We start from the raw sequence: 25,502 nt of genomic DNA, 5'->3' as shown, positions 1-25,502 counted from the left end.
AGTGTGAAATATATTAACTTTGTAACGTGATTCTGTAGGGTTAATCTATGATATTATTATTATTAACATTCGTGTAGCATTTTGTTTGTACCCTTGTTACGAAGGTCGACATTCCACTGGAAGTTGTTTCACATGCAATGTAAGTCATAAAATGATGGTTTTAATAAAACCAGGAAAAAACACATCCCTGGCTTCTTTTCCTGTGTATTTCAGTGTGATAGATACATTTTGTAGTAGACTGATATTAGTGCCTATCCCATTCAGCAAAGGCCAGTAGTTGGATGTTACACGTACAACCAAGAACAACAGTTGGTAATGTTAACGGTTAGTTAACCAATATCTAAAACTGTAGTTGCTTTCCTCAAAGGTGAAATTATCAAGGGAACAAGAGCACTTGTTAAGACATTTCTTTATTGAGGATCACATCATGACAAACCTTCAAATTGTCTTACCAGAGCAAAACATTTCAGACAAGCCTTAGTTACACACCATCCTTCACGTTCATGTTAAAACTATGTCTATGACACAGGCATGTACAATTGTACTCGTCACCTTTCACAATCTAAAACAACATCTTCCCTTCACTCTTAGGCACTAAATTTCAGACAAAACTTCATCTTAGCAGTTTAGAATGCAATGTACTAGTACTTATGATATGCTAGAAATACTGGTCACTGGAAGACATGTAAGACATAGTTTGTGACGATGAAGATTTAGACATCCAGGTAAAACATTATGTAATACAAAGTAAATCAAGCAACTGGCCAAATTTTCTGAAAAATCGGATGTTTCAGAAAGCATCCTACCTTTTATCAGTGACCGAGAATGTTTTCTTTGCTTTGCTTTGTATTATGTCACACTATACTCGACTATTAGTCTTGCGAGCGTGGTTATCCAACCCCAGACATGCAAAGCTATTACATGTATGTCAATTAATTTGTCACTTTTGTATTAAACTAATTTGTCACTTCTTACAGTATGTTACATAATATGAAAGTTCTTACAGAAATACCGGTAAGCAAGACAACCTAAGGCTTGCGAAAAGAGATTAAGATCAGGAATTGAATAAGATTATACATGAAATTACGAATGATATACCACAGTTGACAAATATACAATCATACAATCTTGAAAACCCAACCTCTCCAATCCACAGGATTGACACACCCAGCATAAAGTCATTAAAAAGTCCGAAGCAAAACCATGTTTCAGTTGACTTAGGTCTTTAGTAAACATCTACTAATCTACGACAAGATTCTGTGATAACTCATTCTGCACTACAAAGCTTTACAGTGACAGAATTTACTCAGTCCAAACTTTACCATGAAAAGTCTCAAGCAAAAGCAAACATCTGGTACATGTAGAAGAGATTCAGATATGTGTGATTCTGCAATAAAAAACCTTTACTTACCCCAAGCATTGCCTTCAAGCATCTGGCTTAAATTAAGATACCTTTAACATACAATAAATTCTAAAAGTGGGTACAATCGACACCATTCAAATTTGACCAGATCGTCATTTTGTACATGTGTCAGGAAGAGTTGTAGTTACATTTTCCCCTACTTTTTCTGCTTCTTGTCAACTGGAGTTTGCTTTATGTATTTTAAAAATATCAAGGTAAACATCCTTCCCCACATTTTACAACAGGCATGACACTTGGCTTCAAAGATAAACACATGTATGCGACGTCACACAGTTTGCTACATGGCTCAGGCCTGCATGTTGCCGTATTTCCAGTCTGCGAGGGGCACGTGGGATTCCTTAATGGACTGTGGGGAACAGAACTTCAACACATAGTGGGGGCCGCCTGCCTTGTCATTTGTGCCTGGAATATTAAAAGAAAACATTAAGTCACACAAAAATTTTGTTCCAAGATAGAAAGGCATGTAACAATTTCCTCAAAGAACTGAGACTGTGTTCCAATCTATTGCATGCACAGCAAGAACAAGTCCTAGAAAAATGAATGAAAATAAAAACATAATTATGATGGAGCACAGAAACAATTTGAAAAGAACACCTGTCCAGCAGTAGTAAAATGTCACAAGTTGCAATTTCAGATACCCCCTCTTTGCAAAAAGTCACTTGTCATTTGAAACTTTAGAAGTAGGGGTAAAAAAAGCATCAGACTGTATTCTAATTTGTAACCAGGTACTAAAACTCCTGAAAAACTGGTACTGAGATTTGACTAATACTAGTAGCCTGGCACCCCGGGCCAGAAAAGGCAGATATTTGTAACTAGAACTCACCCGATAGCCTGGCTCCACCAAAAGGCTGCTGCATGACCACTGAGCCTGTGGACTTGTCATTGATGTAGAAATTCCCAGCAGACATCTTTAAGATCTCGTGGGCCTCCTTCACAACATTTCTGAAAATTACGCAGGAGAAGAAGAACATCAGGGATCCAATTGTTATAAATACCTTATGTGTGTAATATGAAATAATGATAAAAACTATCTGAATGAGGGAAAGACTAGCAAGGTTGGGTAGGAGGGGACACACGTGTGAGTATACAAGCTTGCTAAATTTTAAAATGCCCCGAAGGAATAGTTACACTAAGTTTCATTTTAGCTTAAAATTTGAATTTCCAATCTACTATTACTAGTACTGTACTACAGAATTGTTTCAATTGCAAAATTCAAAATGCTGACAAAAACTCCTTACCACAAAATCATGTCCTCATGAAAATGAATTTACAGTATACCAATCTTATGGCAGCACAAATTCAAAACAACCAAGCCTGACCAATCAGAAGTGTGTTTGATCCAGCTTGATCAATCAGACCAGTGTTTGTTTGACCGAGCTTAACCAATCAGAAGTGTGTGCTTGACCAAGGTTGGCCAATCAGAGTGTGTGTTTGCTCAAGCCTGACCAATCAGTTTTGTTAATACTCATGCCCGTTACAGGGGGTTCGGCAGAACCCCCCACAAGGCTCAGAGGTCCACTTTTTGGTCCACTTTTTATGTAAAGGTCCAAGATTTTTCTTGAAAAGATGGACTGGAATCGTAGATAAACTGCTCCCTTTGTCATTGAATAAAAATTATCTCTGATTTTTTCTTGGAAATCCTCTCAAAAACGCACGAAATGTCATTTTACAAGGTTCACTTTTCAAAATTTTCCAGGGGAGCATGCCCTCGGACCGCCTAGGAACCTCGCGCCAAAGGCGCTCGAGGGGAAGAACCCCCCATTCAAAATCCTGGCTACGGGCATGATACTTACACATCCTTGGCAAAGACAGCTCCTGTCAGACCAAACGGAGACGTCTCATTCACCATCTCCAACACTTCCCTGTACTTCTCATCAGGGTAGGGGTAAACCGTCAGGACTGGGCCAAAGATTTCCTGTCACGTAAACACAGGTACAACAATGAGTAAACTTTACTGTATAACAACTGAATGGGGGACAGTGCATGGTATCTACTGCTATATCGTATACCGGTATATCAACATGCCAAGAGACTAATCCACCTTGGAAAAGAAATGTAGTATGGAATGAGAATGACTGTGGTTTTACAATTATAGGGGTATAAACTAGCAGGACTGGGCCAAAGATTTCCTATGTAAAGGAAAATATTGAAATTCATTAAAAAGGACATAGTAAAACTACTCTGAGACTCATAGCAATCATTGGCAGTCCTACATGTATACATCAATTAGGTATTTACTGCAAAGAGCTAAGATAGAATACACAGTAGTCATATATATATGTATGTAGCTGTTCCTCTGCAATTTGTTTACACTCAATTTAGCAGACTGTGAATATTGAGACAGTCATTTGCCTAAAGAAATTATAATGAAAATTTTGGAATTTTTCCCATACCCGTACCTCAGACTTGTATTGTTACTAGACTGGCTCTGTCTTGTAGCAGCAAAATAATACACACTGTACAAATAGCAAAACTACTAAGTAACTGTAACTTATGAAAACAGATGTTAATTTAACACACCTCCTGCATGATCTTCTCCCTGGGGTCAGAGGTTTCGATGATGGTGGGCTCCACAAAGTACCCTCGGCTGTCATCACAGTTGCCCCCGGCGATGACATTGAGATTGGGAGACGACCTTGCATGGTCCAACCAGTTCTTGATGCGTCCGAAGGACTAGAGGGGGGGGGCAGAGAAAAGAGAAACAAGGGTTACCAGTTGAGTAGTTTGTTAGAGGAATATAATAATGGTATTCTTTTGTTCTAAGCATCATTGGATTTTCCTCCTATGTAGAAAGTGTGGATTTCGGTTGGGAAGACTGGACCTTTTCCCTTGAAGAGCAATCTTTATCTGTATTGGTATAGCTCGTATAACTGCCCTTCAGCGTAACACACCAGCTTCGCGGCACGGTGGCAGCTGGCTACATTACACCTTACGACTTGTTACACTTAACCCTTGAACATCTAACTCTAAACATTATTTAAAGCTATCTAATGACAATGCCCCTACTGTACTTGGTGACAGTGAGTTCCACTCTGCGAGGCACACCTAAGGTATAGGACTTTCTTACCTTGTCATCGATGACTGCAGAAATGAATGTGGTGAAATCATCAGCCTGAAAATGGCAACATATGAAAGGGATTATTAAAAAGACTAGGTTCATAACAGTCTGACTATCATTGTGCAGGCTGACATTAAGTATCATCTTTATTTTTACCAATAATCATTATTATAGAGTCATAACTAAAAGTTACTCCCCCTAGCTTGCCAAATATGTACTGCAATACTTAGTCTAACTATCATAGGATGCTACAATGACATTTCCTATATTACAAGAATGACAACATTTCAAGATAGAAAATCTCCAAGGTTTCTTACATCTCCCATCTTGACCTCCTTGACCCTGCTGAGGAGTTCATCTTTAAGTTTTGGCCACATGGAGGTTGGCACGTACATCCTCGAGCAGGCTGAACACTTCTGTCCGCCGTACTCAAACGCTGACCTGATGGTGCCGTTCGCTACGCTTTCTGTAAAAAAAGATTGCAATAATTCTCAATTTTGCTCAATGTCATGTACATTGTACATTCTCTCAGTCTGTCATATTCAGGTTTGCACATGCACTTATGAACATGCTAAACTCTCCCTGTACTCAAATACCAAATCTGTACACTACTTACACTTTTTCACAAAAATACAAATTTACAGTCAATTTCTTACCTTCCTCATTTTCCCACATTTAGGTTGGGACATAAACCTATCACATCTGTAACAATTTGCATGTCTGTCCTTGGTATTGAAATGCTAATCAGATACCATAATTTGCTATACTTTTAATATAGAGTTAACAAAAACAATTCTTATGTCTGTCCTAGGTACTGAAATGCTGATCAGATGCTGTTACTTGCTACACTTTAATAGTAAACATTTGTAACAACTCTCATGTCTGTCCCTGGTACTGAAATACTGATCAGATGCTGTTACTTGCTACACTTCTGTAGTAAACATTTGTAACAACTCTCATGCCTGTCATTGGTACTGAAATACTGATCAGATGCTGTTACTTGCTACACTTCTGTAGTAAACATTTGTAACAACTCTCATGCCTGTCATTGGTACTGAAATACTGATCAGATGCTGTTACTTGCTACACTTCTGTAGTAAATATTTGTAACAATTCTCATGTCTGTCCTTGGTACTGAAATGCTGATCAGATGCTGTTACTTGCTACACTTCTATAGTAAACATTTGTAACAATTCTCATGCCTGTCCTTGGTACTGAAATACTGATCAGATGGTGCAATTTTCTACAGTCTCTGCTTAAACTAAATGACATTTTTGCTACATTACTACTTAAATTGTTACATGTATGTACATCCTCCTTACCCATGTCTGCAGAGCTGTGCACAAAGTGGTAGTTCTTCCCTCCACACTCTGAAAGACATCAGAAGGTTAATTCTTAAATTTTTCTTTACCAATTTCTTTCATGATTACATAACACAACTTCACCCTATAAAAGTTGATGGAACCCAGGAACCCAGTATATACAGAAAGAAGACATGTTACATTCACTGTGGTTGAGCCAGTGAAGAACGATATTAAATAGTACAAATAAGACCAATTTTGTCAAAACAAAGTCTGAGTGAACAGAAATAAATATGACATAAAGCTCACCTCCCACCAACCTCGGGAAGGTCCTGTACAGCCCCAGGTTTTGTCCCACCTGCCTCCACAGGTGTTGGAATGTCCTACAGGTAGAAAAAAAGTTTTTAACTCTTGCATCAAACTGGGTAAAGAATTCACAACCATAATTTGGATATGCTTCTGACTGAGATATAGTACTAGTATACAGTTTTTCTTAAACATATAGATTACAAAAATTCACAAAAATTCTAATATAAAAAAATACTTGTTATGAGTTGATAAAGAAAGACATTTGCATAGAACAATGCACATTATAAAGTAAATCAAGCAACGGGATAACTTCTCTGTAAGTGTAAAGTCGTGTACTTCTTACGCATTAGCCTATAGATTTCACAAGTTCTCAGACTGTCAAAGTTAAACGTTTCCTTAATTTGTGTGTCTTTTAGAACTTCTTCATGAGGAAGAGATTAACTTACTGCGCACTCACAGTGAAGTTTTCATATTTGTGTCTCTTCGATATCAGACTGTATAAAAGTCAATTCAATTTTAACTTTCCCTTAATTCCTAGGTGTCTTAAAAGTATCTTGTAGTTTAAGACATCTTACTGGACACTCCCTGTGAAGTTGATGGCTGCTAGGTGGGGAGAGGATGTAATGGTGTCTCCAAACGTGGGGCCGTCTGCAGGCACGAAGTTGATGACCCCCTCAGGCAGCCCTGCCTCCCGCATGATGTTGTAGGCAATCCAGGAGGACAGCATGGCCGTGTCACTGGGCTTCCACAGCACTACATTACCCTGGGACAGAGAGAGGTGGGGTTTGAATTGACCAATAGCAATGCAGGACTCTGGGACAGAGGTTGGATGCCAGTATGGCTGTGTCACTGGGCTTCCACAGCACTACATTACCCTGGGAGGGAGAGAGGTGGGGTTTCAATTGACCAATAGCAATGCAGTACTCTGGGACAAAGATTCAAGCAAAGCTAGCGCTCTGGGACAGATAATTGATGCCAGCATGGCCATGTCACTGGGCTTCCACAGCACTACATTACCCTGGGAGGGAGAGAGGTGGGGTTTGAATTGATGGGGAAAGCATAATTTGAGACAGACTGCTGGTGACAGTAAGGCTTCCACAGCACCACCTTACCCTGGGAAGGAGAGGAGAGGAGTAGAGTTTAAAATTGACCGGTAGAGTTTTAAATTGACCAACAGCAATGCATGATGCTCTGGGATGGAGAGGAATGGAGAAGTTGAACTGGCCAATAGCAATGCATGACTCTGGGACTGAGAGTGGATGACAGTATGGCTGTATCAAACAGCACCACATTACCCTGGGCTAAACAGAGGTGGTACAGTTGGAAGCGACCAATAGTAAAGCACAATCCTACATGACAGAAAGGGGTAGAGTTTGACCTGACCATCAGGGTGCTTGTATATGCTGTAAAAACACTTGCAGAAAACAGAAATAAAAGTATTCCACTATATCGAATTCATATAGCCTACCACATGTTAAAAACATGCCAAGACATGTATTAATGTGTCAAGACATATTTATTTTTCCCACACGGCCAACACATGTACAGTGTGCATGGTTTCCATGGTTCATACCTCATTGTCACATGCTGAGAACTGTGAACAAAGGACATGTAAACATCAGCTGTACATACCTGTAAACATTGTGTCGCGCAAGTGACATTTTGAATTCTATCCCCAGGCAGGAACTGACTCAACCATGCAAAACAGCACTGACACATAGGCACATGACTACATGGAAAGTCCCAGGAGCTAAGCACAGGAAAAGTGCTGACTCAGTCTGTGGGGAAACCCACAAGTTTCACTAGTATAGGAAGGAACACAGATCCGATCTCTGCAGACCAATACTATTGCCAGTACAGCAACAAGAAAAGGGAAATTTCTACAGAGGAAAAGTCCAGAACTCTGACTGGTATAGGTGGTAAACACGGTCAATTATCTACAGAGGAAAACCCCTATACCTCTCAACAGTAAAGAGACTTTGAGAAAGAGGCAAGTCTTTACCCAGAGAGCTTCTGAATCACAGATATGGACTGTCCAGGTAAGATTAAGACAAATCTGTCCATGCAATTTCAATTTTTATGTCTATCTTGTCACCCAATGACCAGGTCAGGTCAAGGGACTATGTATTAGGAACTACTTCTCAGTTGGAGGTGAAGAATTTTGAAAATAAATCCGTGTATTATGTCAGTATTCATGAGACACCCCTCAGAATGTTTGAGGAAGTTAATACTATGTGCAAATCTTATCACAAAGAGGAAGCTTGGGCCACACCAATTTAATTTGTTGCTTCTCGGATTTTTTCAGAAAAAATATGAAGCGACAGGGCGAAAAAAAAAACAGGTCTAGGCATCCTATTGCTACAAAATGGGCCATGAAGTCAACACAAAAGGCTGGGTTAAAATTTGAATTTTGAACTTTTAATCAAACCACTGCAATGATACATGGGAAAACTGTAACAACTAGGAAGAAAAGGACTTTCCTCAACTGTTGGGGGGCAAAACATGAGCATTTTTCGGTTGATTCAGGACCAGAATCAAATTTTTTTTTTTTTTTGCAAATCAGAAAAAAATGAAGAGGTGAATCCGAGAACCAACAAATTAAATTGGTGTGGCCTTGGCAACATATTTTAAGGGATTTAAAGTCTTTGTCAAACAAAAGGTGGTTTGATTTAGAAAACTAGCCCCTTGCTTAGTTACTGGCAAGCTTGATTTGTATCTTGCCCAACTACATGCTATTTAGTAACTTTAAATTTCTTTCACAAATTATCAGACTACAGCAATGACAAAACATTCATATCTGAGTTAACAGTACTGTTTCAATTTAGTATGCACACAGTACTTTGTGAAAACACCCCAAACCTTTAAAGGCATGTAACTGTAATCACTCCATGCTACCAGGTCTAAACCTTGAGTCCTTACTTTTGCAGTTTTATCCTTCCAGTTTGTAAAATATGAGAGAATTACAAAAAAATATTCAACGCTCACCTAGAAGCCTAGCCTATACATGTACATTTTAATTTAATTCAGTAAAATAAAAAAGTCTCATAGAATAGTCCACAATCAATTATTACACATTGTAAAAACCATGTACTAAAGCAACTGATTTTTTTGCGTTTAAGCAAACACACTCTTTTGTATTGAGATGACATAATGTTGTATTTGAGATAATATTAATGTATACCTACTGTGTACTTATTTTCATTCAATAAACATAATGATATGTTACTCAATCTGCATAATAACTGATTCTTCTTTTTTTGCAGAATCTATGTTATGGCTTTAATCATTTGGATGGTATTAAAAAAATAACTGACAGACGAGCCTGGCAAACAGACAGTCATCAAAATGGTCAACCTGGCAAAGAAGTTACAGCATTTTCAGTTGTGTGTCAATAGTACTACTAGTCAAGACGACCAAGAAGTTGTTTTTGTGCATGCACTTAGAGAGGCCATAGTTTGCATGGATAATATCTTGGAGGTAGAAGTCCTGAAAAGTCATGGAGACCTGCATCTTCAGAAAGGCAAGCTCAGTAAAGATTCAGCAGAGTTTGACAAGGCTGCTGCCCTGTATGCTACAGCCCTCATGTACTGCACAGATCCAGACATGGAGCAAATGCTTGAAGATGAATTTGAACACTCAAAACTCTGCAGACATTTACTGCCAGAGGAGCACACTCCATGGGACTCCTTGGGTACTGTTGAAAGTAATGTCTTAAGGGTAGCAGAAATTTGTGACAAATTGGACAGGGCAGATGAAAAATCCATTGAACGGAGTTATACAGAAATGTTGGTGTCTGCTATTGCAACAGAGAATGTGGCCTTGGAGCTTGAGGTCTTAAAATCACTTGGAGATTTGTACTTGGAGAAAGGCAAGAAAACTTCAGATGTAACCCAGTTCTCCAAGGCATCGACCATGTACAGCAAGGCCCTGGCAAAATGTGGGGATCCTGAGACAAATCTGACTCTGGAACACCGTGTCTTGTACATGGTAAAGATCTGGGGAGCAGTGAGAAGGGTAAGTTTCAGCAATATTGCAACTTATAAATGAGTCTTTACAGAGGTGTAATGGAAACTCAGTGCAGCAATTGCCATGATCTAACCAAATTATCTGGTCCTGAGTTATAACCTGGTGATCCATAAGACATCCTGGTATGTACACATTGTGCAATTTGGGCATACCTCAGATATGTGCTGGTTTTAATCTTACAGAAATCATCAGAAAATAAATCCAGAATGAGAGCAAAAAGAGTGCACACGGGGCACAAGTCAAGAAACAACACAAGAACTGATGTTATAAACAACCAGCCTCTCCATCCAAGCAAATCAAGGTAGGAAGAAGATCCACAAAGATAACAAAAATAAAAGATAACTGAGTAACTCTTTAAGCGTTGGTTAATGATAATGATGAATTTAATAAAGCTTTTGTATATTGCAATAAACTCAATTATCAAAAAAACACAACAGAGCCATGGCCAGGAATATTGTAATAAGCAAGAAAAAAAAAAACAGACAGAAAAAAGTCCTAAAATTGTCTACTATCCATAATGTATACATGTATATGAGCACTGTATACTAGTATGTGATTGAACTCATCTTTGCTCTTATGTCAGGTTCATAATGTTCATGTGCCATGTCCATACCAGTCCCCATGCAATAACCATTATACCAGCCTTTCTTTTCTCAGTCAGTACAAGAACAACCTTGAGAAAGGCGACTCCTTCCTTTCCAGAGCAGACCTGGACTTAGCAGAGCAGCACTTCGCAGCTGCACTCAAGATGGTACATGAAAGAGGTAAGTGCTAAAAACAGGTTAAAGCTTTATAGAAACATTATATTATCCATGACAAACAAACATGACAGTAACAAAGCCAAAGTTGTGTATTACGGACTTACTGGGTATCAGAAAATTTCCCTTTTGTGAAAAACAATTAAAAAAAAAGTAAAAACATGATAATTATGTGATTTCTCGGAATGTAAGGCTAAGATCAGCAAGCATTTAAAATCTCAACAAAATAGTGAGTTTATAATTAGTTACATCATGTATGATATAAAGTTGTAGAGGTCAACATTAATTTTTCTTTTTCTGCCAGATCCCACAGCCCAGCAGTACCAAAGAGAGGTGGAGCCCCTGTGCAAGTTGGGGGATGTCTACAGTAAGCGAGGTCAGCAGACAGGAGACGGGGGAGACTTTGTCAAAGCGGCAGCACTCTACAATGCAGCAATAGCCAGGTCAGAGGATCAAGTCCTCAATGGTAATATAGCATTTGCAATGAAAGAAGTAGAGAGGTCATTCCTCAAATGTATATTAAGTATTCCTTGTAATATGAAACACGATTACACAGCAAAACACAAGAAACAGCTGAAAGAGATGCGGGCCCAGATCAAGCTGGAGATGGAAACCATTGACCAGCAGCTGGATCCGTATGTACATGATGAGGACGACCCATGTGTCAAACAAGTAGAGGCAAAACGAGCACAGGCCATTAGGCAGTTGTTTGAAAGAATTGCACAAGAAAGGAAGGACTTCATCAGCCTGCTTGTAGAAGAGTGTACTGGGTTAATGGGCCCCCCTCCCTGTAAGTATGCCCTGATGGGTTTGGGTTCACAGGCCACAGGACTGGTAACTCCATACTCAGACCTGGAGTTTGCCATCTTGGTAGAAGAAGAAAGTGAAAAATGCCTTCCATACTTCCGCAACTTAACTCACTATCTACACCTCAAAGTAGTCAACCTGGGTGAAACCATTCTCCCAGCATTGGGAATAAAATCCCTCAATGACTTCTACTCCAAGGATCCCCTTGACAACTGGTACTATGACTCTGTTACACCACGTGGGTTTGCATTTGACGGCTCCATGCCAAAGGCAAGCAAGACTCCACTGGGTATACAGCAAGGAACAAAGAACAAACCACGAACTGAACTCATCTGCACACCAGAAAATATGGTTTCGGTACTGCAAAATGATGCCACACTATACCTGAAGGAGGGATATCACCTTGCCACTATCTTGAGAAACCCATGCCTGATCGCAGGGGACCAGGATTTGATTGACAAGTACATGGCCATCATAGTGGAGATACTGCAAGTTGATGGGGGTAAGATGGCTGAGCAACTGGCAGAGGAGACACTGAAGGAAAATATCAAAGTTAAAAGCTACAGTAGTGATATTATGGAAACAACTACAGCAAGGATCGTAGATGCAAAGAAAGACCTCTATCGCTTCCCAGCTGTCGCAGTGGACTGCTTGGCACTGTCTTCAGGCATCATACCTACCACAGTCTGGAAGACGATAGAAGTAATGGAAAACCAACAAGTGATCAGTCCCAACAATGCACACCACATGACAGTGCTTACCAGCATCTCAGCAGAGCTTAGGCTCAGAACCTACATTGCAAATGGAGGACAGAAGGAAAACTTGTCAGCGTTGGCCTCAGTGGAAAGAACATCACATGGACATGAATCATACCCACTGAACAATGATGATATGCTAACAGGTGCACTGAAACCTGTTTTCTATCTTCCAAATGAAAAACAGCTTTTCAGATACTACTATTCAGCAGTGCCTCTTAAAAGAGTTCTAACCTTGTTGCTACTGTTACAAAAGAAAGAGGTTCTACACGCATATGGAGAATTATATAACAATTCTCCAAAAGAACGAGGTATAATGTACTCAGAGCTGTGCAAATATAGGCTGGCCATCAGTTGCTATAATGATGCCCTGGAGCAACATGAATGTTCTGACGAAGAGAAACTTCAGCTTTTTAGTTTTCTTGGATATGCATGGCACTGCCTAAGTGATTACCAAAGAGCAATCAGTTGCTATGAACAGATATTGCAGATTAGGTTGAGAATTGCTGATGACAGTACTGTAACAGTACATCCATCTGATATTGCAACCACACTCAGCAACCTGGGATTAGCCTGGGGAGATATTGGTGATAACAAGAAAGCAGTTAGCTACTTTGAACAGGCACTACAGGTGGAAAGGAGTATTCATGGTCAGAGTGCAGCACATCCCAATATAGCCACAATACTTAACAACCTAGGGGGAGCCTGGTACCAACTTGGCAATCATAGTACAGCAATCAACTACTTTGAACAGGCCCTGCATATTTACATGGATAAATATTGTCAGATAAGAGTGCATACCAACATTGCCACTGTACTCAACAACTTGGGTGGAGCTTGGAGCAGTTGTGGAGATCACAGAAAAGCTATCAGCTTCTATGAACAGGCACTGCATATGCGCAGAAGTTTCTATGGTCAGAGTACAGCACACCCTCACATTGCATTGTCACTCAACAACCTTGGGTCAGGTTGGCGCTATCTTGGTAATAATAGTAAAGCAATGGGCTACTTTGAATGGGCACTGCTGATAAATAGGAGTATCCATGGTCACAATACAGCACATATTGACATTGCTAGGACATTATACAACCTGGGGGAAATCTGGCTTTCTCTTCGTGATGACAGGAAAGCTATCAGCTACAATGAACAGGCACTGGAGATGTACAGAAGTATCTATGGTCAGGGTATAGCACATCATAACGTTTTTGCAGCACTCAACAATCTGGGGACAGCATTGGTAAACCTTGGTAATTACAAAAAAGCCATCAGCTACTATGAGCAGGCACTAGAGATGAGCAGGAGTCTCTTTGATCAGACTACACCAAACCCTGAGATTGCTAGCTCATTCAACAACCTGGGGAATGCCTTGTCTAAAGTAGGTGACTACAGGAAAGCAATCAGTCACTTTGAAGATGCACTGCAGATATTCAACAGTGTGTATGGTCAGAGTACTGCACACCATGAGATTGCAGCTACAAATGTACATGCAATAACTTGGGAGGAGCATTCCTGTTTCTTGGTGATCACAAAAAAGCAGTAAGTTACTGTGACCAGGCATTACACATGTACACCAGTATCTATGGTCAAGGTACGGCAAATTCTCATATTGCCACTGCACTTAACAACCTGGGAAGAGTTTGGCTCTCTCTTTGCAACTACAGAAAAGCATTCAACTACCTGAAACAGGCCCTGCAGATGTTTAGAAGAACCTATGGTGAGACAACTGACCATCCTGACATTGCCACCATACTTGACAACTTAGGTGATGCAAGGAGGGAGCTTGGTCATCACCGGGAAGCAGTCAGGTATCATGAACAGGCATTAAAGATGTACAGGAATATTTATGGTAAGAACAAGTCACATCAAGACATTGCCATCTCACTTAACCACCTGGGGGAAGTCTGGTGTACTCTAAGCAACTACAAAAAAGCCATAAGCTACTATGAGCAAGCATTACAGATGAATCAGAATATCTATGGTCAGGGCAAAGAACACCCTCACATTGCCGGTTCACTCAACAACATGGGGTCAGTATGGAGACATCTGGGTGATTACAAAAAGGCAATAAGCTACTTTGAACAGGCATTACAGATGCACAGGAGTATCTATGGTCAGACTTCAACACACCCTCAGATTGCTAAATCACTAAGCAACCTGGGAGAAGCCTTGGACTGTGCAGGTGATCACAGGAATGCTAATGTATTCCTGGAACAAGCACTGCAGATGCACAGTAGTATCTATGGTAAGGGTACAACACACCTTGACATTGCCCACTCACTCAACAACCTGGCAGGCAACCTTTACCACCTTGGTGATCACAAGACAGCAATCAGCTACTTTGAAAAGGCACTGAAAATGTACAGATGTATCTACAGTCAGAGTCCAGCACATCCTGTCATGGCTACCATACTTAGCAACCTAGGGGGAGTCTGTTGTGAACTGGGTGATCACATGAAGGCAAAAAGCTACCTCGAGGAGGCACTACAAATGGACAAGAGTATCTATGGTCAGAGCACAGCACATCCCAACATTGCCTGCTCACTGAACAACCTGGCAGACACTATTTACTGCATTGGTGATCACAGAACAGCAATCAGCTACTTTGAGCAGGCACTGAAGATGTACAGGACCATCTATGACAAGAGATGTCATCCTAACATTGCTAGTGTACTGTGCAACCTGGCAGAAGCTTGGTGTGAACTGGGTGATTACATGAAGGCTATCAGACACTATGAAGAAGCATTACAAATGCAGAAGAGCATGCAAGGTCAGAATACTGAACATTCCAATATTGCAAAAACACTCAATGGCCTTGGAGGAGCCTGGTGTGAACTGGGTGATTACAGAAATGCTATCAGCCACCATGAACAGGCACTGCAGATGTTCAAGGGTGTCTATGGCCAGAATACAGCACATTCCGATATTGCTGCCTCACTCAACCTCCTTGGGATGACCTGGGGTAATCTTGATGATCACATGAAAGCCATCAGGTACCATGAACAGGCACTTCAGATGTACAGGAGTGTCTATGGCCCAAATACACCACACCCTGACATTGCTGTTTCACTATACCTCATGGGCTTGACATGCGGGTTCATTGGTAATGACAGCCGAGCAATCAGTCTGTGCCAAGAAGCATTGGCTATGACAAGGCAGATTTATCCAGAGGACAAAACTCACCCAAACAGACTAGTAGCATCAATTGAAAGAACCCTTGCCGGAATGAGATCATGGAAACATAGTCTTAGATGAGAATCAGTCAATCTACAACCTACAGAAAAACTGAGCTGTAAACTTAGAACAGTTACTTTACAGATAAATGTAAAATAATCATCCTCACCATCATAGCAGGAGCCCCAGACAGGTTTCCTCCTATGGCTGTGAAGTTGAAGGGAGACACAGCAGCAACAAAACCCTGTAAAACAAATAATGATTTTTACAAACTGCAAATTCAACACCTGACCTTACAGGCTGAAATATGTTAATATTAGTAGGATTTTTTATATTTTTATTGATCTTCACAGGTTTAAAAAATCTGTGAGGAGCTAGTTTCTCTATGAGGCCGGCTCCTCGACAGAAATACATAGCACCGAAACCACTGTAACAATTATCTTGGAGCAAAACAAGTTTCCTTTCTTTCTAGTTCTCTACAAGTAAATGGGTTTACAATCTTAAATAAAATCAACAAAATTAACCTAATTAAGCTATTCTAAACAAGAATGAATAACTATTGACCAAAACCACCAGCCAAACCAATTCAAATCATTGGTTCTCTGCTTAAGAAAACAAGATGAAGGAGCATATCAATTTGAAAACATATGCATGTATCTAAAGGGAAAGTCTGTATCTTTGTACACTATACTTTAAGGTGTGAATATACTGGTAGTCAGACACTGTTTTCCTCTGTAGTTTCCCTCTCTTTTCATCTTGTCTGCTTGCTTAATTTTTTTTATAAGAGATGTGTCAGAACCAAGAAAATAAGGTTGTGTGGCATAACAAGGAAAGTTGCCCACCTCCAGTCCCCTGTATATAACAGAGTTGGTGACACCCTCAGTAGAGATCGGCTGTTGCTTCTGTAGGTCCAGAGAGTGTTTCGCGTTCCAGCGCCAGAAATCAATCAGTTCTGCTGCTGCATCAATCTCAGCTTGCTGGATGTTCTTACCCTAGGTATACAAATTCATCAATGAATAATTGACTGCACCTTTACTAACTTTATCGAGTCACACACTGCAAACCATAGAGTCTACAATTAAGAGAGGGGTTCAGAAGTCTGTTAGGCAAGCCTTGAATTCAAAACCCCTTACGTTTAATGATTTTACTCTGTATTCAAAACAAGTTGGGCACTAGAAAACTGCAAGCTACATAGAGGACTGGCACTGTATGTATGTAAATACAAGTCTATGTAATTATGATACAAGTCAGGTTTATTGCACAACAATTGCAACACATACAAATTAAGGCAAGATGTAAGACTACTTGTTAGTTACAATAATCTAGCACAATCTACATTTGTATGTACATTGTATATTATAAGTTGTGCACAGTGTAAGCAAGTTAAGACTACTGGCTAGTTACACTAATCTAGTAAATTCCAATGCTACATACATGTATGTATACAAATGTATACAGTTCTCATAGATGACACATGTCAAGAAGAACTTGTATGTCCTCAAACATGTAATACTATATAGAAACATGAAACATACTGGTAATATCATTTTTGGATAAGATTCAGATATTTGGTTTGGTTTGTACTGATGAAACTCACTATAGATGTATGTACTGTCAGGAGTGGTAAATAAAACAAATAAACCTATAACATCTAAGAACAGATAAGGATGGAAAAAAAACTCACCTGTCCAAGCATGGTGGCAGCCAGCATCTTGTACCTGTACTTCTCACTAAGGAGACGGGCAGCCTCCAAGAAAATGTCTGCCCTATATGTAAATGGAAGATGGTAGAAGACACTTTGTAAGAACTTGAGTGATTATGGGTGGTCTTGAAAAACTTGTTCCTCTAGACTGAGGTTCCAAATTAAATTCTAAGAACATTTCAATCTATCTAATACAACTTGTTATTAGTACTACCGGTATCTATGATTATGACCAACATATAGACAGAATATAAGTTTAAAATGTAAGAAATAGTGGATTGTCTTATTCCCAAAGCAATAAAAGAGAATGAGAACCTCTCTGCCATGGGTCTTTTCTCCCAGCCTGCTCTGATGGCCAAAGATCGATCAATGGCTAGCCTGATATGGTCCTACAAAACAACAAGGGGAACTTCAGAAGTGTTCTAGAGTAGTATTGTTGATATACGCAACACTTTCTACCAGGAATAATTTCATCAGGTTGGTGTAAGACTGAATAGCAAAGTTCTCACAATGACTTGTTCAACAAGAGCTGACGTTTTGATGACCGTCTGTCATCTTTATCTGGGCAATTACATGTACGAGTAGTTCACACAGTAAGTACTAACACCTCACTTCAGTGTACAGAGAACCAGTCAAAATTGCCCTGATGAAGATGACAGACCATCATCGAAACGTCAGCCTGTCTTTTAACAAGTGGTTGTGACGTAAGAACTTTGCTATACATGTACTATGCTCAAGTATCTATTCCATTGTTGTACCACATATTATGAATAAATAGCTACATTATACATTTGTAAGTAAGAAATCAAAGAAAAAACATGCCCTTATTGTATTTTATGTACTTTAATTTTCTTTCTGTCCCTTGTAGACTTTTTTATTTTGCAAACTTTACAGTGATCACAGTCCCTTTTACTCCGCCTGCATTCTGTCTGTATTCTAACAACAGCCCTAAGAGTGGAAGGTAGAGTTGTGTGTTGTACTTACCGCACTTGCATAGTGGAACTTGGCAAGTTTGTGCTGGTGATTGTGTGGCTGAAAAGGCAATGCAAATTGGCTGTTAGACAATATCTTACATCTACTTAATGTCCACTTGTTACCATTAATATTTGTAAAGCACTAAATGTAATGGAGATCTAAATAAAAGCAAACAGGCCAAATTTGTGTAGTATTTCAGACAAAAATCGGGAGTCAAAACAGTTTTAAGAAGCATAATATTTCAATCTAATAACACTGGTAAAACAGTACTTACTGAATGTCTTTTATTTATTGGGTTGCCTGGTGCACAACTACTGCAGAATGTGACCTTTTTTACTTCATTATAAAGATTCTTTATTGACACAACAAAAAAGTACAGAGACTTTTTTATGATCTTCTACAACTTAACTAAAGATCTAACAAAGCTAAATACATGTGTGGATAACATTATCTTACGTACAGAGTATATGTATGATGTAACAATAAAGGTTAACTATTCTCTAACATGTGTTCTCTAAGATCAAAACATTCTTTAATGTATTTTCCTATTTGAACAGTGTATTGGTTATCTCCCCTGAGAATGTAGTTGCATTTATCTATAGGATCTAACGTATTGAAATCAATTGAACAAGCGGAAAGAAAGGTGAACAGCAATAGGCGCTTATCATTGTAGAGTGTACAATCCATTAAATAAAATGGTGCTCATTTTCAATACTTACACAGACTTGATAGTGGATATCTCCAGTGAAGATCTCCTCTCCACCTATCACACACGGGATCTCTTCTGTCTTTGATCTCAGCTCTTTTAAAGCCTAGTCGTGGGCAAACCAATAATACATGTATAATATGTTTTTTTAGAACTCAAAATAGCATTTCAACAATGAATTCTGAACTTTTCATAGAATGAATGCATTGATAATGGGTTCAAACAAACAACTATATATATGAGAACTTTCTTCAACTGTTGGTGTCAAAATAGGAGTATAGTACACATGCATATACTTATTTCTTGCAAATCATAAAAACTGAAACAAATCTAAGAACTTACAAGTCACATTGGTTTGGACTTAAGACTCACCTCCTCAACTTTCTGGCGTTCTTCACTTCCCTTCAGGTAGTTCAAACATGGTTCATTCTCCACCTCTACTGTAGCAGCACTGGACAGGTGGCGAAACCTGAAGACACATGTAACAATAAGGGTTAGCATTGCAATTGGCAAATAAAACATTGCAACAATAAAAGGTCATTTTACAGTGCCAATGTACGTACAAATTTGACCAAGTAAGAACTATTGAAAAGGCACTATAGCTGCAATTGGTACATCTGACGCATGGTTTATCTTCTTAATCTTTTTCATACACACCTGCACTGGTGCAAGTAACATTGAAAATTAACATGAGTGCACCAGACAAATTTCTCCTGCACCACTTAAAATTTAGGAAGAATGGATCGTACTAAAACCCAGGAAAAAGCCCTCTTCATTTGATTCACATACTAGCAGGCAATGCCAGATATAAATACAATGTACAAAGCCTTAAGCTTGCTCAGACAGACAGTGCCCCTATTCTGTCACCTCCCACAGTTTTACCCATCAATATCTCTCACAACCGATTATCCAATTGCTTATTCATGCTACTGAAAAATGCTGAAAAAATTTGTTGACCACACAATTTTCAGCTATCATCAATATAGAAAAATTAACAATATGGTCTGCTTCTGTTCATGACCAAGAATATTTTACCAAACTTAATTCACCAAATCACTGCACTGCAGCCTCAGGCTGTGTTTGGGTTTGTTAATTACAATAGTTGTCTGCATTTAAGTAGGCAGACTTTACCTATCAGTATCACTATAAAAACCAAAGGCAGCTAAAGAACCCTACTAGTAAAATGCCCATGATCATATTCACAATTGGGGGGCGTGTCAGCTAAGCGATTTTGAGCACAAAGCACCCTTGACCTAGAAACACAGCACCTCTACATTGCGCTAATTTACGCTATTTCTAGGCTTTACAAGCATGCACAACAACCTGTAAGTATTCTACCACAGTAACACATTGTTCACTCACATATTGCAAGCTGGAAGGTTTGTGGGTTTGCCAGAAAAGACAAGAAAAGAAACCACAGTTCAGACAACACACTTGGATCAGCTCCCGAACAAGCCGGAAAGAACCAGTCACATGCAGTAACTCTGATTGGTGAACTCTGCACCCGGACTGTGCCATTAGATTCAGTAGGGAGAACAGACCAATTTAAGGACAGCCACCCTTTAGTGATAAATGATAGTGATTGAGTTAGTTAATCACTTCTGAACAGTGCAAATTAATATCAATCAAAATGGCCTGAAAGTGTTATCATACCTATTATAAATGAGCCCTTTAATGTCTTTGTATGAAATAAAAGGCAACTACAGGTGGCTATACAAAGAATTAGATTAATTTTGAACAATACTATATGTTATGTCTATTCATATAATTGTCCATTTCATAAAGAACTGTTGACTTATTTGGTCCGATTATACTTAAACTTTTGATATACATTCCTTTTTTACACTTGCACAATGTTGGCAGCAAAATTATTGCTGCAATTTGATACAACTGGTTGTGGTGTTAGAAACATTACTACTTGTTTTGCCAATAGTGGAGTGGACAACAGTCACAAACACAGCGATTCTGGCTTTCAACAACAAAACCTTGCTGACAAGCCACATTCCTTTCTGCTATCTGGTCTCCACAGAAACAAGAGTACAGGTAAACTGTAACACAGGTGTGTGGGGGGCGTGGTGCTAAACAAGCAAGCTGATTGGCAAATACTTCTGCAGCTTTCAAAACAAGATTGATCCTTGACCTGTAACAACGTGCTACAAGTCAGGCACTTAACTTGCATGGAACCCAATAATACCATGACAAAACTTAGCTAGTATTTGTTGATACATGTTAATTAACTTGCAATTGGCTCTTTCATAGCAAGATTTGAAATTACAAACACTTGCAAGTTTTGACTAATGCACAAACTGATATACCTCAACTTAAAGGCACTCTATGTAGTTTTTTGCGCAAAAAATTGAAATATTCTAATTATACTAAATTTCAGTGTTATTAGCAGTTACTATCACTTTTCAACACATTTGTGTCATTATTTCACATTTTTTTCGTATATTTTGTCCGTTCAAACAGTCCTTCTTCAGTTCCCGGTGCCACCGGTTTGCTCAGAACAACAACAACAACATACAGGGGTTGCCCCCTGGGGTGGCTAATTGGCCCGGGCATGCCAGGCTTGATAGACAGGGGCACATGTCACAAGATATACCCTCCTTAGAAAAAACTCATATCTTTCACATGAGGTGGAATATAATTATCAACTTAGAGTATTTTTGTTGTGCATGAATAAACTGTGGTCATTATCCCTTCAAAAGAGATAAAAAATCTGGTAAACGATTAGGTATTTCAGAAACTGGTAAGCTATCAACTGACACCCCACTGGGATGTAGGTCAAACCACTGGGAGTGGACCATATGTGTGGTTTGGCCAGAGGTTGAATAGAAGATCATTCACAGTTTTCTAAGCTTCTAAGGAGCAAGGATGTTGTATTTTTTGCTGTGGAGTATAATTTTGGAATACTAATGGGTTAAGCCAATGTACTATGTAAAGAAAAGAATAAAAAATATACTTTTTGTATTGTCAAAAAACTACATAGAGTGACTTTAAGGAATATTTAGTAATCAAAACAAAGTCCAGACATAAAAAATACTAGCATTCCCTAATTTTCATCCATCTGCGAATACAAAGTACAATAAAGCTATGCTATCATATCCTAAATAATTTTTTTCATGTATGCTTTGTTAAAAAAAGTTCAGAAAACTGTTACAATACAATAGGAGAAAATGTTCCACCAAACAGTTTTAAGTGTATCAAGTGCTTTTTAAGTACTGTAGTATAATGACTATGGAAATGTCATGAGGCCAAAATAGTTTCTCCATTCAAGCATGACCACTTAGCTATTAGATATCCTGGTTAGGAATAAATCATTTGGACTGTAGTACAGACGAGAATAAAGGCACATACATTATGATGTTCATGACTATGTACAATGTATGACCAGGTAGATTGGGAAATATCTCTGCAGATAAAAAATATTAAACCTAAATAATGATTTATATTGCAGTTACTTGCTTTGGTTGGTACAGAATAACAAACTTGACAGTAAATTCAGCACTTGTTGAATCTACATGTACTTTAATTTAGCATGAAAAGGCTGCAAGACCTGATCACCTCACGGTCCCATAGCAAGACCAGAAATAAATAAATAAATAACTGTATTACATTTGTTCATCATTGTTCTTTCTGGTTACTTGAATGTAATTCCCTAAAATGTGCTTTACACCTGCCAAAAAGAGCTATGATGGCGACACTGATATTTCTAAAACGTAGATTTGTCATAATGCAATGGTTGTCAGATTTTATTCATTCATGGTTGTCAGGTGACAGCATCTTTTTCCTAAGTATCCCCTGACAAGGCATGGCATTTGTGCTCAAGCTGTGGCACATTGCAAAGTTAACATCTGTTACCAGTGCATGGTAACATGCACTTTAATAATACATTGTACATAAATTTATATTCAGTGCTTCAGCCATATACATTGTATTGAGTCCATCCAGCTCCAAAATGTGCCTCACAGAACCCAAAATTGATCATTAATCTTAGAATTATAGACCTTACATATCTTTTCTTGCTAAGCCATCAATCTACAAGTCACACTGCAGTCATATGACAGAGCATAAATAGCATGTCAACATTCCAGTATGGCCTCAGGGGGGCTAGACAGCATGGCATCTGTCTTTCTGTCTTCATTACATGCACAGTTCAAACAATCCATCTTTCTGTCACTGTCTGAACTGACAGATAATGTGTGAAGCCAGCCAGTTAATTATTATATGGTTTATTGAAGTGTTAATACAGAGTTTTATTAATGACTTGTTGGACTGTGAGTTGTCAATTCCTATGTGATGATACAGGCAGCTCCCAGCTGAAATTAGTATAAATTTCTTCATAGGCTGGTAGAATAATTTGATAATGATGATAAAAATAAGGTTTGCACACGAGTATGCTAAGCAATATTTGCTTGTGCCTTTTTCTTTTACCCAATGCTTGCTTGTGCTGATAAGACTAGTGGCTGTTGGCATTACAATATCAGTTATTCTTAGAAAGCAAACATTCCTTAGTATATGTACACTGTAATGGGTACATGTGTATGCCTAAGTAACCTTGTAAAATGTAATTTTCTTCCATCCTGTTTTAATCTCATTGCTAAGATTGCCTTGTCTTGTCATTACAAGTTTGTGAACATCATTTCCTGGGTTATACAAGTGCAGTAGGTCTTGAGCAATTATAAGGTACAACTACAAGTAATTTTCAGAACATTTCAATGAATCATTTTCCCCTTAAATTTAAGGCTGTTAAAATTACTTCTTTCAGTGGGGTCTGAGAGTAATTTACCAGCACATTCCACATGTCATTCCTTGGACTTCTAAAAGTAGGTCAGAAAGCTTAAGCCTACATAAAGGTGCCCAAACTGCAGTACAATTAGTGAGTACTACTTAAGTATGTACACATATTTAACAAAAAACATTTCTGTACTAAAGTAAGACTAGTTTTACTTTTAGTGCATAAACCCCATCATCTTGCTTCCTTTGGAGGTTGCAAAAGTTCTCTCAAGGGTGAGATTTCTGGTGCCTTGATATCCAAAAGGGCATCTGGTAATGTCTGCAACATGTCTTTGTTCTTGCATAATTCATAAGGAATTCCTAATCTCCAAGTAGATATTGGCTGTGGAAAACCGTAACCTTTTCTGGATGGTCTGTCTTATTTTACTGACATGCAAGCACTCAAGTTGGCAGCCAGAATGGTGAGAATTTCACATTGCAATATCATAACTGCTTGAAGATGAGGAATTCCCTTTTCTCCCAGGTCTGTATTAATTTTAGACAATCTAATGTAACAGGCCTGCAGGCTTAAAAAATATTTAATGGTGTAATTAGAAATACACCATACTATGCCTATGCATATAATTTAAAAAAAAATCTGCTTTGTCATGTACCATTTTTGCTGGGGCATCAAATTTCAAGTAAGCTTACGAGAAGTTGAACAACCAGTTCTAGACGTTCTTAAATTTGAGACACAAAAGAAATTCCTAAGCCCAGCCCGTGGCACTAATTTATCATCAAACACGTGGCTTCATTCTGAGAAGTCTGTGGCGACTTAAATAAACTGAGAAAAAATATGCATAATAAGATTAATATTCTGGCCACGGCTAGTGTAAGTGGGGAGGGGGGCACCTTATTGTACGTGTTTCTTTGAATATTCGTGACCATGAGGTACGACTACATAATTTCCGTGAACGTTTTAAAATAGGACAACAAAACATCAAGGGAGTATGTGACGTCGAACTTGAACGGAAGTATATAATGTTTTTTGGGGGGAAAATAGAAAAATGTCTCGAATCTCTATTCAGATATCAAGGTCAAGGAAATAAGGAAAGAGCCAAGTTTCAAGGTCAAGCTAGCAGCTGTTGTCTTCATACGTCTCATGCCGAGTTTACAAGACCTATGTGGGGGAGGGGGGCGAACTAAGGGGTCTAGCAGACGACCAAAAATTTTCCACGCGATCGTCTGATTTTTGCAAAGGGCGGCAACAGGAAACGTTTTTACCAAATGTTCCGTCAGGATTTCGTTAATTCCGCGGCGTATCGCTACAAAAGTGTAAAATTGATCTGATACTCACCAAACGACGCATCTGACTAGCGGTCTTCTGACGAGTAGCATGATGTTTTTGTAATAATTTAGGACGCTGTTTTATAACGTCACGGCTTTCCTGTTTGCAATTTTCGCGCGGGATGTCATCCGGCGATTTATGGCTGTATCCTACCGTACTACACAAAATAGTGCGTCATTTTTCAAGCATGATTTTGGACGATACACTCACCCTTTCTCCAATGAATTAGACATTTGATAAACGGAACATAATATATAAAATTATATCTGAGGAAAAAATAGGCGAAATTTGTTGTAAATATGTGGGTTTTGTGTTGCTAATGTCACGTCACTTTCTGTTAAAAATAGTGATCCGCTAATGTCCTTCCGGAGGTGTGTCCCTCTCCACCAATCATAAATGAGATTACAAAAGCTCGTCCTACCCCAACCAATCAGCAATCGGATCTTA

General features: G+C 38.9%; 1 protein-coding gene across 2 annotated transcripts; it reads right to left on the bottom strand.

Moving 5' to 3' along the window:
- Nucleotides 1–1,677: 1,677 nt before the first annotated feature.
- LOC109472637 (delta-1-pyrroline-5-carboxylate dehydrogenase, mitochondrial-like) lies at nucleotides 1,678–25,200 on the bottom strand. Of its 2 annotated transcripts, none has more exons than XM_019772468.1 (17): nucleotides 25,065–25,200; nucleotides 19,364–19,460; nucleotides 19,005–19,097; nucleotides 18,295–18,342; nucleotides 17,626–17,699; nucleotides 17,293–17,374; nucleotides 16,451–16,600; nucleotides 15,778–15,852; nucleotides 6,667–6,854; nucleotides 6,092–6,165; nucleotides 5,804–5,851; nucleotides 4,799–4,947; nucleotides 4,491–4,535; nucleotides 3,944–4,096; nucleotides 3,217–3,338; nucleotides 2,247–2,365; nucleotides 1,678–1,825 (listed from the first exon to the last, which is right to left on the bottom strand). In XM_019772468.1, exons 1-17 carry the CDS (start codon nucleotides 25,103–25,105, stop codon nucleotides 1,710–1,712), a joined length of 1,674 nt encoding a protein of 557 aa, XP_019628027.1. In that variant the 5' UTR covers nucleotides 25,106–25,200; the 3' UTR covers nucleotides 1,678–1,709. The 2 variants fall into 2 exon arrangements, with proteins under 2 accessions (XP_019628027.1, XP_019628029.1); XM_019772470.1 differs by lacking the exon at nucleotides 25,065–25,200 and adding an exon at nucleotides 20,354–20,455.
- Nucleotides 25,201–25,502: the final 302 nt, after the last annotated feature.

Source organism: Branchiostoma belcheri, unplaced genomic scaffold (genome assembly GCF_001625305.1).
Source record: "Branchiostoma belcheri isolate BF01 breed outbred unplaced genomic scaffold, Haploidv18h27 scaffold28, whole genome shotgun sequence".
Taxonomy (NCBI): Eukaryota; Metazoa; Chordata; class Leptocardii; order Amphioxiformes; family Branchiostomatidae; genus Branchiostoma; species Branchiostoma belcheri.
This window is presented reverse-complemented; position numbering and strand designations above follow the sequence as displayed.